The sequence below is a fragment of the Mustelus asterias genome, chromosome 21 (genome assembly GCF_964213995.1).
Source record: "Mustelus asterias chromosome 21, sMusAst1.hap1.1, whole genome shotgun sequence".
Lineage (NCBI taxonomy): Eukaryota > Metazoa > Chordata > Chondrichthyes > Carcharhiniformes > Triakidae > Mustelus > Mustelus asterias.
The window spans coordinates 30190828-30207110 of NC_135821.1; the positions used below are offsets into that span (position 1 = coordinate 30190828).

A 16283-nucleotide genomic window follows, 5' to 3' on the forward strand; every position below is an offset into this window, starting at 1 on the left:
CAAGTGCTGGCAAGTGGGATTAGGTGGGCGGTCAGGGCCTTCCATGCATCGGTGCAGACTCGATGGGCTGAAGGATCTCTTCTGCACTGTAGGATTCTGTGATTCTGTGAGCCTCCATATTGGAGGATAATGGCTATTCTAATTTTGGTGTCAAGTTAGCTCCAATGTTTAAAAATAATTATTTCCTGCTATCCTCATATTAGGATCAATTTCACAATCAACCTGTGACAGTTTTCCTTCCAGTGACAAAAGTAACGTTAACCTGCATGTAGATGTGAACTGGTCGATTTAAAGAATTTGGCTATTTCTATTAGTGCTTATGGATTGTGGTACAAATTGAGAAAATGATGTTGGTGTCGCTCTGCCGGGAAAGTCTTGTCACCAGAGTTTCAGACCTCGGGAGGCCTGAAGCCCAGATTGTCCCGGATCATTAAGGTTTTTCGGACCTCCCTCTCTGTGATGGGACGCTGCGTCCTCCACTTGTGAGCTTCTTGGAGACCAGGCTCGAAGTAATAAATACAAGCTCCAAAACCAACCAGGATCAGAATGGAGATCATCAGGTAAACAGGAACGAACCAATCCAGGAAGTGCGGCATGTCTGAAAAAGGAAGGAAAAGAGTTTTGTCCAGTCACTTCTGCCCTTTGTAAACTGTTCCTCGTTAAAATTCGGTTGGAGAATTGGATGTTTGGGTTGAATGAGCAAATCAATGAACTAATGACTGCTGCTTCATACATTGGATTGAACCACCCGTTCTTGAAAACTACAAGGGAGAAAAGAGATGGGATTAATAAATTAGAATAATGGCAAATCACAGCAAATCAGCTGCTGGGCTACAGAGGATTACATAAAACATACGAGACCGGAACCATAGAACCATAGAACCATAGAAAATTACAGCTCAGAAACAGGCCTTTTGGCCCCTCTTGTCTGTGCCGAACCATTTTATGCCTAGTCCCACTGACCTGCACTTGGACCATATCCCTCCACACCCCTCTCATCCATGAACCCGTCCAAGTTTTTCTTAAATGTTAAAAGTGACCCCGCATTTACCACTTTATCCGGCAGCTCATTCCACACTCCCACCACTCTCTGCGTGAAGAAGCCCCCCCTAATATTCCCTTTAAACTTTTCTCCTTTCACCCTTAACCCATGCCCTCTGGTTTTTTTCTCCCCTAGCCTCAGCGGAAAAAGCCTGCTTGCATTCACTCTATCTATACCCATCAAAATCTTATACACCTCTATCAAATCTCCCCTCAATCTTCTACGCTCCAGGGAATAAAGTCCCAACCTATTCAATCTCTCTCTGTAACTCAGCTTCTCAAGTCCCGGCAACATCCTTGTGAAGGAACAGGCCATTCAGCCCACTCTTTCCAGGTTGGTATAGATGCTCCAGTCAAACCTCCCTCATTATTTCTCATCATTGTGACCCTCTATTCCCTTTTCACTCATTTGCTTTTCTAGACTCCTCTTATAAGCTTCTCTTTATACCCCATTCACGCAGCCACTCACTGCAGTAGCAAGTTCCACACTACAGTAACTGACTTCATTCGTAAGCATGTAGAAGACTGTGTGCAAATCCGCGTGTTTCCCAACCGGAAACCATGGATGAACAGGGATATCCACTGCTTGCTGAAGTCCAGGTCTGAGGCGTTCAAGTCAGGCGACACTGACCTATACAAGAAAGCCAGATACGATCTAAGGAGATCCATCAAAGATACCAAAAGCCAGTACCGGACCAAGCTAGAGTCCCAGGCTATCCACACCGACCCCCGCCGACTATGGCAAGGTCTGCAAGACATAACAGTCTACAAGATGAAGGCCTGTAAAATCGCCGGCTCCAACACACCTCTCCCTGATGAGCTCAATGCATTCTATGCCCGTTTTGAGCAAGAGGTCAGCGAGAGCGTGCCCTCCACCCTGGAAGCCCTGGATGAACCTGTAACTGGGGTCACCATTGCAGATGTCAGAGCAGCTTTCTTGAAAGTCAATCCACGGAAAGCGACTGGCCCGGATGGGGTACCCGGACGAGCACTCAGATCCTGCGTGGATCAGCTGGCGGGGGTATTCACAGACATCTTCAACCTCTCTTTACAACAATCTGAGGTCCCTATCTGCTTCAAGAAGACGACCATCATCCCAGTACCTAAGAAAAGCCAAGCAGCCTTAATGACTATCGACTGGTGGCTCTGACATCCATCATTATGAAGTGCTTCGAAAGGTTAGTCATGGCACGAATAAATTCCAGCCTCACGGACTGCCTGGATCCACTACAGTTTACCTACCGCCAGTTTGCCTTCCACAGCAGACGCCATCTCCCTGGCCCTTAACACAACCTTGAAACACCTAGATAACAAGGACACCTATGTCAGACTCCTACCCATATACTACAGCTCGGCTTTCAACACCATTATTCCCACGAGACTCATCTCCAAACTCGTGGCCTGGGGCTCAGTCAATGATGAGATGGAGTACAGGAATGAGATAGAGAATCTGGTGAACTGGTGCGGCAACAATAATCTCTCCCTCACTGTCAACAAAACGAAGCAGATTGTCATCAACCTCAGAAAGCGTAGAGAAGAACATGCCCCTGTCTACATCAATGGGGACAAAGTAGAAATGGTCGAGAGCTTCAAGTGTTTAGGTGTTCAGATCACCAACAACCTGTCCTGGTCCCTCCCATGCCGACACTATAGTTAAGAAAGCCCACCAACACCTCTACTTTCTCAGGAGGCTAAGGAAATTTGGCATGTCAGCTACGACTCTCACCAACTTTTACAGATGCGCCATAGAAAACATTCTTTCTGCTTGTATCACAGCTTGGTGTGGCTCCTACTCTGCCCAAGACCGCAAGGAACTAGAAAGGTTTGTGACTGAAGCCCAGTTAATCACGCAAACCAGCCTCCCATCCATTGACTCTGTCTACACTTCCTGCTGCCTCGGCAAAGCAGCCAGCATAATAATCAGTAACCCACGCACCCTGGACATTCTCTCTTCCACCTTCTTCCATTGGGAAAAAGGTACAAAATTCTGAGGTCACGTACCAACCGACTCAAGAACAGCTTCTTCCCAGCTGCCGTCAGACGTTTGAATGGACCTACCTTGCATTAAGTTGATCTTTCTCTACACCCTAGCTTTGACTGTAACACTACATTCTGCACTCTCTCCTTTCCTTCTCTATGAATGGTATGCTTTGTCTACATGGCACACAAGAAACAATACTTTTCACTGTATGTTAATACATGTGACAATAATAACTCAAATCAAATCAAACACTCAAATTAACAGCGAGAGTCAGTTTCGCCGCTTGAGTTGGAGGTGTGTGGGCTGAAACCCACTGCAGGGCCATAAGCACATAGCCGAGGCTGAGAGGCCAGTGCTGAGTGAGACCATTACTACACTGAGCCCTGAGCCTGAGCCCTGTGTGGAGACGTCTCTCATTTGGTGGACTGTGAAGATTTCACAGCATTGCAGTGAGTTAGCGCGATGTCCCAGCCTGCATCCATCCAACACTGTCGGAGAGTTTCATTTTGATCATTATTTACAGTCAGTTTGTAGTCTGGTTATGGGCATCAGCCAAATCATCAACGTATGTCAACCCAACATGATTCTGTGCTGCATTCTGGGACACTAACTCATCCTAGGACTTGGTCTCAGCATCAGACTCACAATTGACAAGGGAGACAACATTTGGCCCTTACACCAGGGATACAAAACGTCAAGATTCAACAACTGGTGTGGATCCATCCACCGACTGGACAATTAAAACTTCTCAGCTCCCTTCTCTAAATTCAAAGACCTTTCTTTGAATTGGGAATTAAGGAAAGGCAGGTGACAGAAGCGTTAGTGAGGGATCGCTTTGGGACCAGTGACCATAATTCTAATAGTTTAAGATCGCTATGGAGAATGATAGGCCTGGCCCAAAAGTTAAAATTCTCAAGTGGGGCAAGGCCAATTTTGATGGGTATCAGGCAGGAACTTTCAAAAGTTAATTGGGGGAATCTGTGGGAAGGAAAGGGACATCTGGGTCAGTGGGAGATTTTCAAAAATGTGTTAACCAGGATTCAGAGTAAGCACATTTCTCTTAGAGTGAAGGGCAAGGCTGGCAGAAGTAAAGAACCCTGGATGACTTGGGATATTGAGGCCCTGGTCAAGAAGAAGAAGGAGGCACATGACATGCATAGGCAGCTGGGATATACAAATACACAAAGGGCAAAAGAGTAACAAGGGAGAGAGTAGGACCTCTTAAGGATCAACAAGGTCATCTATGTGCGGATCCACAAGAGATGGGTGAGATCCTAAATGAGTATTTCTCATCAGTATTTATTGTTGAGAAAAGCATGGATGTTAGGAAACAAATAGTGATGTCTTGAGGAGTGTACACCATAGAAATCATAGAATCATAGAAACCCTACAGTGCAGAAGGAGGCCATTCGGCCCATCGAGTCTGCACCGACCACAATCCCACCCAGGCCCTACCCCCACATATTTTCCTGCTAAGTCCTCTAACCTACGTATCTCAGGACTCTAAGCGGCAATTTTTTTTAACCTGGTCAATCAACCTAACCCGCACATCTTTGGACTGTGGGAGGAAACCGGAGCACCCGGAGGAAACCCACGCAGACACAAGGAGAATGTGCAAACTCCACACAGACAGTGACCCGAGCCGGGAATCGAACTCAGGACCCTGGAGCTGTGAAGCAGCAGTGCTAACCACTGTGCTACCGTGCCGCCCATATTACATATTACAGAAAAGGAAGTACTGGAAATCTTAAAGCGCATCAAGGTAGATAAATCCCCAGGACCTGATGAAGTGTATCCCAGGACATTGTGGGAGGCTAGGGAGGAAATTGCGGGTCCCCTAGCAGAGATATTTGAATCATCAATAGTCACGGGTGAGGTGCCTGAAGATTGGAGGATGGCAAATGTTGTGCCTTTGTTTAAAAAGGACTGCAGGGAAAAGCCTGGGAACTACAGACCAGTGAGCCTCACACCTGTGGTGAGTAAATTGTTGGAAGGTATTTTGAAAGACAGGATCGACAGGCATTTAGAGATGCAAGGACGGATTAGGGACAGGCAGCATGGCTTTGTGAGTGGAAAATCATGTCTCACAAATTTGATTGAATTGTTTGAAGGAGTAACCAAGAAGGTAGATGAGGGCAGTGCAGTTGATGTTGTCTACATGGACTTTAGCAAGACCTTTGACAAGGTACCACATGGTAGGTTGTTGCATAAGGTTAAATTTCACGGGATCCAGGGTGAGGTATCTAAATGGATACAAATTGGCTCTTTGACAGAAGCCAGAGGTTGGTTGTAGAAGGTTGTTTTTCAAACTGGAGGCCTTACTCAGTTAATGGTAGGGCGTTGGGGAGAGTTACAGAACAAAGAGATCTAGGGGTACATGTTCATAGCTCCTTGAAAGTGGAGTCACAGGTGGACAGAGTGGTGAAGAAGGCATTCAGCATGCTTGGTTTCATTGGTCAGAACATTGAATACAGGAGTTGGGATGTCTTGTTGAAGTTGAACAAGACATTGGTAAGGCCACACTTGGAATACTGTGTGCAATTCTGGTCACCCTATTATAGAAAGGATATTATTAAACTAGAAAGAGTGCAGACAAAATTTACTAGGATGCTACCGGGACTTGATGGTTTGAGTTATAAGGAGAGGCTGGATAGACTGGGACTTTTTTCTCTGGAGCGCAGAAGGCTGAGGAGTGATCTTATGGAGGTCTATAAAATAATGAGGGGCACAGATCAGCTAGATAGTCAATATTTTTTCCCAAAGGTAGGGGAGTCTAAAACTAGAGGGCATAGGTTTAAGGTGAGAGGGGAGAGATACAAAAATGTCCAGAGGGGCAATTTTTTCACACAGAGGGTGGGTGAGTGTCTGGAACAAGCTGCCAGAGGTAGTAGTGGAGGCGGGTACAATTTTGTCTTTTAAAAAGCAAAAGCCACACAAGCTTTCGGAGCCTTAAGCCCCTTCTTCAGGTGAGTTCACTCACCTGAAGAAGGGGCTTAAGGCTCCGAAAGCTTGTGTGGCTTTTGCTACCAAATAAACCTGTTGGACTTTAACCTGGTGTTGTTAAACTTCTTACTGTGTTTGCCCCAGTCCAACGCCGGCATCTCCACATCATTCCTGAGAGTCAGGTTAGCTTAACACTGCTGTCCCAGTTCGGCTCGAATAAGAAGGCTTAAAGCTGTCCCAACTATTCCTGCTCATGCACCAAAAAATCAGGTAGAGGGTGCCGATATCTTTGTGAACAAAGAACAAAGAACAATACAGCACAGGAACAGGCCCTTCGGCCCTCCAAGCCCACGCCGCTCCCTGGTCCAAACTAGACCATTCTTTTGTATCCCTCCATTCCCACTCCGTTCATATGGCTGTCCAGATAAGTCTTAAACGTTCCCAGTGTGTCCGCCTCCACCACCTTGCCTGGCAGCGCATTCCAGGCCCCCACCACCCTCTGTGTAAAATATGTCCGCCTGATATCTGTGTTAAACCTCCCCCCCTTCACCTTGAACCTATGACCCCTCGTGAACGTCACCACCGACCTGGGGAAAAGCTTCCCACCGTTCACCCTATCCATGCCTTTCATAATCCTATACGCCTCTATTAAGTCTCCCCTCATCCTCCGTCTTTCCAGGGAGAACAACCCCAGTTTACCCAATCTCTCCTCATAACTAAGCCCCTCCATACCAGGTAACATCCTGGTAAACCTCCTCTGTACTCTCTCCAAAGCCTCCACGTCCTTCTGGTAGTGTGGCGACCAGAACTGGACGCAGTATTCCAGATGCGGCCGAACCAACGTTCTATACATCTGCAACATCAGACCCCAACTTTTATACTCTATGCCCCGTCCTATAAAGGCAAGCATGCCATATGCCTTCTTCACCGCCTTCTCCACCTGTGACGTCACTTTCAAGGATCTGTGGACTTGCACACCCAGGTCCCTCTGCGTATCTATACCCTTTATGGTTCTGCCATTTATCATATAGCTCCTCCCTACATTATTTCTACCAAAATGCATCACTTCGCATTTATCAGGATTGAACTCCATCTGCCATTTCTTTGCCCAAATTTCCAGCCTATCTATATCCATCTGTAGCTTCTGACAATGTTCCTCACTATCTGCAAGTCCTGCCAATTTTGTGTCGTCTGCAAACTTACTGATCAAACTTACTGTGGTTGGTAGAAAATAGTCAACAGGTAAGATGGCCGAGAATTAAGTGGCGGATTGTAGCTCTGTGTACAGAGGTCAAAGTCCTCTTCTTATCAAAGCCCTGAAGTAGCCGTTTACATTGGATTGCAAATCCAAAGACGGAGGCTGATCCCTCCTGGGGCCTTCTCCTGCCATTAAGTAAGACAGCGGGAGAAAGCCTAGGTAGAAGTTCGCTGGATTGAACGCTTAGCTGTTAACTAAGATTTTACAGGATCGAGGCCTGTTTATCTCGAAGGTTTTAGCTTAATAAAAGCATCTGGATTGCATTCAGAAGATGTGAGATAAAATCTTGCAAATCTCAACATTTCTGTCTGGGAAACTGTCCCACTGCTTGTCTGTGACACCCATCACCCTAACCAGAGCGAGGAAGATTGAGTTGTGGTGTTTGTGATTCTAAATTAAGCCCCCGCGCTGTGCAACGATCAAACTCATTCACCCTGAAGGGCAGTCATTCTCCTTATGCCTCAGTGAGTCCAGCAATAGCAATGTCCCCGAGGCTGATTGCTTCATTTTGTCAGCTTTCAGTTACTATCTTCTTACTGGTCATTTGCAACTGTCTTGTGTAGAATTTATACTGAAGCAGGCAATAGATTTGCTTTTATATCCCGGCATCTGATAGGTTGGTAAATCCCCACAAAGATTTATGTTACAAAGCATCTCTTTATCCACATATCATATTTTCTTCAGTTGATGGTATATTTTGTCCTTCTGGGGTCAAAGAGCAAACTGTTCTGAATACTGACTCTGGAGGGTCCTTCAACCTTGTTTGGGAGCTAAAGTTTGCCTGGTACAAAGCAGGCCAGAGATGTGGAGGGGACAAGGACCTCTCAACATTGTCACCTCAGACTGACAAGGAGCCGGTGTTCAGTACAGGGGATGGTATGAGTTCAAAAGGGGTGGACTGTCTTTACTGAGGGTGAATGTGGGTCTCGTGGTGCTCAGACTGGGATTGAGGCCTAGCTGCTTGGGAAGGGGAACATTGGGAACTCCTTGGTTTCAGAGGAACATCAGAAGGAAGCTGGGAGGGGAGGAGTCTCTTGCTTCTGAGAAGCATCGACTTGCGACATTCCCATTTGGCACCTGGTGGCTGGAGGGGCAGGAAAACAATTGTGTAGCTGGTGTGCAGCCTGGGCACCTGTGAGCCTCATATGAACTGGGTGAGTTCCTGCCGCCCCGGTCAGTGGTGGGGGTCACTAGTGTTATGCTGGAAGTGGAACAGCAATGTATCACAGTAAGTTTAGCACCACAAGGCCCATGTTTCGATATATCAGTATCTACAGATCAATGTTAAAGAAGGGACTCCATCTCCCAAACACAACTGGGAACTCTGTGATGACAGCATCGTAGCATTGATATGGGCGGCACAGTGGCACAGCGGTTAGCACTGCTGCCTCACAGCTCCAGGGACCTGGGTTCAATTCCTGGCCTGGGTCACTGTCTGTTGGAGTTTGCACATTCTCCCCGTGTCTGTGTGGGTTTCCTCCGAGTGCTCCGGTTTCCTCCCACAGTCCAAAGGTGCGTGGGTTAGGTGCATTGGCCATGCTAAATTGCCCCTTAGTGTCCCGGGATGCGTAGATTAGAGGAAATAGTGGGGTAAATATGTGGAGTTACAGGATAAGACCTAGGTGGGATTGTTGTCAATGCAGACTTGATGGGCTGAATGGCCTCCTTCTGCACTGTAGGGATTCAATGATATTTTATTTATGTCAAATCTTGTCTCAAAACAAATTAATGATTATAATCTGCAAGATTGCCTTTAAAAACCCAGTGATTCACTAAATGGTCATTTTAGGGAAGGAAATCTGCTGTCCTTTCTCGGTCTGGCCGAGGATTGTGCATGGTGGACGCACTCGTTGCACTATGTAAGGGATTGGTGGCAAACACAGAGCCGCCCAGAGTCGCTGCCCTGCAGCCATTGCACACACCAGCTGGAGGCGGGACTTCTGCCCCTCATCAGAAGGAAGTCACGCCTCTAAGAGCTGCCAGCCAATCTGATTGGCTGGCATTGAAGCTGCATTGGAATGGGGCTCAGACAGTAAGCAGGGCCTCAAGCCCAGGAGTCCAGCACCTGGTACGTTTTGAGGCTGTCAGGCAGGGAGAGTGGGTGAGGCCTGGGGTGGGTAAACAGAGGGGCTTTGGGGTGTTGGCGAAGAGCCCGGGGTTGGAGGGAGGGTTAAGACCCTTTGGGGCAGCTGGGCGGCATGGTAGCACAGCGGTTAGCACTGCTGCTTCACAGCTCCAGGGTCCCGGGTTCAATTCCCGGCTCGGGTCACTGCCTGTGTGGAGTTTGCACATTCTCCTCGTGTCTGCGTGGGTTTCCTCCGGGTGCTCCGGTTTCCTCCCACAGTCCAAAGATGTGCGGGTTAGGTTGATTGGCCAGGTTAAAAATTGCCCCTTAGAGTCCTGAGATGTGTAGGTTAGAGGGATTAGCGGGTAAATATGTGGGGATAGGGCCTGGGTGGGATTGTGGTCGGTGCAGACTCGATGGGCCGAATGGCCTCCTTCTGCACTGTAGGGTTTCTATGAAAAGCAGCCTGCTGATGACAACATCCTGCCTGAGGCTTGAACAGGGATAATCTTTGGGCTTTCCCTTCCTCTCACCAACCTGAGACTGGGTGGGAAATGGCCCTAAAGTTGTCAATAACTGGCCACTTTGGGGCCTCAATAGGGCAAGGATGGGTGGAAAAGCCTTAGGCCTCACCCATACAAGCATAAAAGAGGCTGGGACAGGCAGGGGCTGGTGGGAAGGCCTTCTGAGAAATGTTATTGTCACCAGCACCCCCCATCCCCATCCCGCAGCCTACAAACCCACCAATGGGGGCAGCATAAAATTCTGTCCTATGTGACTGTAGTCACACAATGATGTGATTGGTCATTAACTGTTGGTTGATATGACTTGGCTAAACGTGACTCTGTAGAAAGCAGAATGATTCTAATCGCATTGTTACATGTGTCGATTAGCATCAATCACTAATTTTCTGCCCAGGTCACAATCCTAGCCCAGTTTGTCTGAGTGGAACTGTAAACAATACTGTCAAAGTTTACATCCCGTGTTTCTCAAACTTCTCATCCGCAGGCTCCTCAGGTGGGAGTAATGACCGTGCGGACCGCGTACCCGGTCCCACCACACCCACCTTCACTTAACGCTGCACAGAAACCTCATCAGAGTTAGTGACTTGCCCATTGGACCATCTGGAGGATCTTGACGTGGACCACACCCTGACAACCACTGTCCCATACTGTGGAATAATGCGACGTGCCCTTTCCATTCCCACCATGCTGAGCTCCTGATTTACATCAACATTTACCACCTTCTTTGAGGTACTTAGAGTCACAGAGATTTACAGCATGGAAACAGGCCCTTCGGCCCAACTTGTCCATGCCGCCCAGGTTTTGCCATTCAGCTCGTCCCAATTGCCCACATTTGGCCCATATCCCTCTATACCCATCTTACCCATGTAACTGCACTAAACGCTTTTTAAAAGACAAAATTGTACCCACCTCTACTACTACCTGTGACAGCTTGTTCCAGACACTCACCACCCTCTGTGTGAAAAAATTGCTCCTCTGGGCACTTTTGTATCTCTCCCCTCTCACCTTAAACCTGTGCCCTCTAGTTTTAGACTCCCCTACCTTTGGGGAAAGATATTGACTATCCAGCTGATCTGTGCCCCTCATTATTTTATAGACCTCTATAAGATCACTCCTCAGCCTCCTACACTCCAGAGAAAAGAGTCCCAGTCTATCCAGTCTCTCCTAATAACTCAATCCATCAAGTCCCGGTAGCATCCTAGTAAATCTTTTCTGCACTCTTTCTAGTTTAATAATATCCTTTCTATAACAGGGTGACCAGAATTGCACACAGTATTCCAAGTGTGACTTTACCAGTGCCTTGTACAACTTCAACAAGACATTCCAACTCCTGTATTCAATGTTCTGACCAATGAAACCAAGCATGCCGAATGCCTTCTTCACCACTCTGTCCACCTGTGACTCCACTTTCAAGGAGCTATGAACATGTACTCCGAGATCTCTTTGTTCTGTAACTCTCCCCAACGCCCTACCATTAACTACTTGCCCCACAGGAAGAGGGATTTACAAAGGAAATTGGGATAAATGTGCCTCTCAATATCATTCCCTACTCCCTGATGCTGAGAGCAAGAAAAGGGAAGACATTGTGCTAAATCCCTGGTCAATATCCGGAGATCATGATGTGGAGATGCCGGCGTTGGACTGGGGTGAACACAGTAAGAAGTCTCACAACACCAGGTTAAAGTCCAACAGGTTTATTTGGTAGCAAAAGCCACTAGCTTTCGGAGCGCTGCTCCTTCATCAGGTGAGTGGGAGTTCTGTTCACAAACAGGGCATATAGAGACACAAACTCAATTTACAAAATAATGGTTGGAATGCGAGTCTTTACAGGTAATCAAGTCTCAAAGGTACAGACAACGTGAGTGGAGAGAGCGTTAGGCACAGGTTAAAGAGATGTGTATTGTCTCCAGACAGGACAGCCAGTGAGATTTTGCAAGCCCAGGCAAGTCATGGGGGTTACAGATAGTGTGACATGAACCCAAGATCCCGGTTGAGGCCGTCCTCATGTGTGCGGAACTTGGCTATCAGTCTCTGCTCAGCGACTCTGCGCTGTCGTGTGTCATGAAGGCCGCCTTGAAGAACGCTTACCCGAAGATCAGAGGCTGAATGCCCATGACCGCTGAAGTGTTCCCCAACAGGAAGAGAACACTCTTGCCTGGTGATTGTCGAGCGGTGTTCATTCATCCGACATCTTCTCTGGAGCCTTCAACATGTCATTGATGAAGACGAACATCTTGCCAAGGCCATCCCCACACTCCCACTTCTTGGCTTCAAACAACCGCGCAACCTCAAACAGACCATTGTCCGCAGCAAACTACCCAGCCTTCAGGAGAACAGTGACCACGACGCCACACAACCCTGCCACAGCAACCTCTGCAAGACGTGCCGGATCATCGACATGGATGCCATCATCTCACGTGAGAACACCATCCACCAGGTACACGGTACATACTCTTGCAACTCGGCCAACGTTGTCTACCTGATACGCTGCAGGAAAGGATGTCCCGAGGCATGGTACATTGGGGAAACCATGCAGACGCTGCGACAATGGATGAATGAACACCGCTCGACAATCACCAGGCAAGAGTGTTCTCTTCCTGTTGGGGAACACTTCAGTGGTCACGGGCATTCGGCCTCTGATCTTCGGGTAAGCGTTCTCCAAGGCGGCCTTCACGACACACGACAGTGCAAAGTCGCTGAGCAGATAGCCAGGTTCCGCACACATGAGGACGGCCTCAACCGGGATCTTGGGTTCATGTCACACTATCTGTAACCCCTATGACTTGCCTGGGGTTGCAAAATCTCACTAACTGTCCTGGCTGGAGACAATACACATCTCTTTAACCTGTGCTTAACGCTCTCTCCACTCACATTGTCTGTACCTTTAAGACTTGATTACCTGTAAAGACTCGCATTCCAACCATTATCTTGTAAATTGAGTTTGTCTATATATGCCCTGTTTGTGAACAGAACTCCCACTCACCTGATGAAGGAGCAGCGCTCCGAAAGCTAGTGGCTTTTGCTCCCAAATAAACCAGTTGGACTTTAACCGATGTTGTGAGACTTCTTACAATATCCAGAAATCCATGGAGCAAACACAGATGAGGTCAGGCAGACCTCAACCCCCGCCCGCTCCCCCCCCCCCCCCTCCTCTCCCCTTCCCCGCCACCCTGCAGGCCATGTCCTGGGTGGTGGGGTGGGGGGGGGGGGGGGGAGCGGGGGGAGGAGCGGGGGAGAGAGGAGGGTGACAATGTCTGGATTGTAGTGTTGGATGGTTATCTTGCAGTTTTAGCTCAGTTGGGTTTGGCTGGGAGTGAGAGAGAACTCACATCATTGGAACTTTAAAGATTTGTCAACAGAATTACAAGCTGCTACTAACTGCCTGTCCCTTTAACGAGTTGAACGAAGAACTAAACTTGCATTTCTATAGCACCTTGCACATTCTCAAGGTGCTCCAAAATATTTCCCAGCCAATGAAATGCTGTTACGTCGGTAAATTCTTCACAGCCACATGGAACAAAGCTGTTATTTTACTTGCTGATACTGTGGAGTAAATATTGACCAAGACACCGGTTTAATCTGACTGACTGCACCTTCAGCAGAAGCACTCTGACTATTGGGGCGAACATTCTCGGTAATGTATGGGCCTAAGGGACTTGCCCTCCTGACTCAGAGGCAAGTGGGCTGCCAGTTTGCTTGTTGCAATCACGGTGGTGGCACAGTGGTTAGCACTGCTGCCTCACAGCGCCAGGGACCCAGGTTCGATTCCCGGCTTGGGTCACAGTCTGTGCAGAGTTTGCACGTTCTCCCCATGTCTGCGTGGGTTTCCTCCGGGTGCTCCGGTTTCCTCCCACAGTCCAAAGATTTGCGAGTTAGGTGGATTGGCCGTAATAAATTGTCCATTAGTGTCAGGGGGATAAGCAGGGTAAATATATGGGGTTACGGGGATAGGATCTGGATGGGATCATTGTTGGTGCATGTGCCTTCCTTCTGCACTGTAGGGATTCTATGATTCTTCTATGATTCCAATCTTGTCTGCACCTTTTCAACAAAATCTACTCCAGATGTCCAGTATGGGCTAGTTGGGCCGAAAGGCCTCCTCTTGCACGCTGTGTTGCTATTTGTTGCCTCAGTCCTGGTTCTCCATGACTGACATTTACAGGTTTCCCTGTGCTGTGGATACCAGTTTACTGAGAGTGCCTCAAACCTCACCAAAGCTTTCATTAACTGTCTGGCCGCACAGTAACAGTGCAGCACTTGATTATAAAACAGTGGGTAGTGTAATGAATGAGTGCACTTTCACCCCTGGGAAATATGCCGGAATCCTAAACTGAACAAGTTCGGTGACATCTGATTACTAATTCCTTGAGACCCAATCTTGACAATCCCCTGGACTTGCGAGAAGCTTTCTCAGCAAGGGCTGGGGGCAGCAGGGGCAGATGCAGCGAAATTCTCCCCTCAGCTAAGAAACAGATCTCGAAGTGAAATAATCCCAGCGGGCACCCACGTGAATCTGTATGAGACGGCAACTCACAAACAACGATAATTAAACACTGAATTGGCAATCTTGTTGAGGGCCAGCTATTGTTGCCGTGGGAAATAGTGGACTCATGTTGGCACAGATTAGAATGCGTTGGGACATTAGAGTGGATGGAATAAACAGATTTAATTCTGTGCTTGACACTGACCTGGACATCTCTCTCTCTCTCTATTGCCACAGCATTATCTCTCGTGCTCTGTGTCCCCCCTCTCTCCCTCTCTAATGGATCACGAGTAGATCCTCAATGAACCTAAAAGTCATCATGCGGGTGCCACATATCTTACTGAAACTGGAGGATTATAAAACAAAGTGCATTGTTCAGCTGGTCAAACCTCCCTCACTCACTAAACCCGAGCTGATTAAACCTGTACATTTCTTCCCCAGATAATCCGATGTTATGGTCTAAAATGAGCTTCCCCCCCCCCCACCAGCAAAACTGCAGCACCCGCGTTCCAATCAGGCGGGTGTGTGGGGTGGTTCGGGGAAACAGTTCGAAATCCCTCCATTAAATTTCAATCTCAGATCGTTTTTGACAGTGAGTCCCAGTCCGTCTGACCTGAAGAATATCTCCACAAATCAATAAAGGCAGCAGATACAAAGGACAAAGAACAGTGCAGCACAGGAACAGGCCCTTCGGCCCTCCAAGCCCATGCCAATCATGAAGCCCAACTAAACTAAAAAGAAAACCTTCTGCTCTTACTCGGTCCGTATCTCTCTATTCCCTCCCTGTTCATGTACCCATCCAAATGTCTCTTAAATGTTGTTAATGTGTCTGCTTCCACCACCTCCTCTGGCAGCGCGTTCCAGGCACCCACCACTCTCTGCGTGAAAAACCTTCCCCCCTACATCTCCCTTAAACTTTCCCCCTCTCACCTTGAACCTGTGTCCCCCCTGTAATTGACACTTCCACCCTGGGAAAAAGCCTCTGACTATCCACCTGGGAACATCACCATCTGCGAGATTCCCCCCCCGCCCCCCCCCCCCCCCCCCTCACCATTACCTCCGAGTCACTCACCATCCTGACTTGGAAATATATTGCCGGGTCCCTGGCACTGTGAGGCAGCAGTGCTAAGCACTGTGCCACTGTACTGGCCTTGAATCATTCTTTGTCTGGAACCTTCCCAATGACCTTACCACAGCATGGTAACGATCCACACGGATTGCAGCGGTTCAAGCACGTGGCTCACCACCACCTTCTCAGAGACCCAGCAACACCCTCATCATGTGAATGAATTGAAAAACTCCTGATTGAAAGGTAAACATTGAGGAATTAACCCAGGGTAACACAGAAAAACCACTCTGCTCATCACTTCCACCGATGGAATTACATTTTAAGTCATTCACAAGATGTAACCATCGTGGGTTAGGTCCGCATTTATTGTCCATCCCTAATTGCCCTTCAGTAGCCTTCATGACTACAATAGAGTGGGTTGCTGGGCCATTTCAGGGGGCATGTTAAGAGTACGTCTTTGCTGTGGCTCTGGAGTCACATGTAGACCAGACCAGGTAAGGACAGCAGATTTCCTTCCCTAAAGGACATCAGTGACCCAGATGGGTTTTTAAAAAGTTAAAGTTTATTTATTAGTCACAAGTCGGCTTACATTAACACTGCAATGAAGTTACTGTGAAAATCACCTAGTCGCCACACTCTGGCGCCTGTTCAGGTACACTGAGGGAGAATTTAGCACGGCCAATGCACCCTAACCAGCACGTCTTTAAAGTTTGTTTATTAGTGTCACAAGTAGGCTTACATCAACACTGCAATGAAGTTACTGTGAAAATCCCCCAGTGGGCCAGTCTAACACCGGAATCATTGTGCTACATTGTGCTTTGTAACGCTCCCTGCACAAAGCTACAGATGATCAGAACATTGTCGCTTTCTCAATCTTTGCCAAACAAGCAAAACATTTCCAACATTGGAGAAATAAGTA

General features: G+C 47.8%; 1 protein-coding gene across 1 annotated transcript; it reads right to left on the reverse strand.

Annotated features, from left to right (window-relative positions):
- Nucleotides 1–389: 389 nt before the first annotated feature.
- On the reverse strand, nucleotides 390–596 carry smim45 (small integral membrane protein 45). The gene has a single exon (XM_078237156.1). It carries the CDS (start codon nucleotides 594–596, stop codon nucleotides 390–392), a length of 207 nt encoding a protein of 68 aa, XP_078093282.1.
- Nucleotides 597–16283: the final 15687 nt, after the last annotated feature.

Coding starts and splice junctions, on each gene's coding strand:
- smim45 (XM_078237156.1), bottom strand. CDS start 596: ATGCCGCACTTCCTGGATTGGTTCGTTCCTGTTTACCTGATGATCTCC.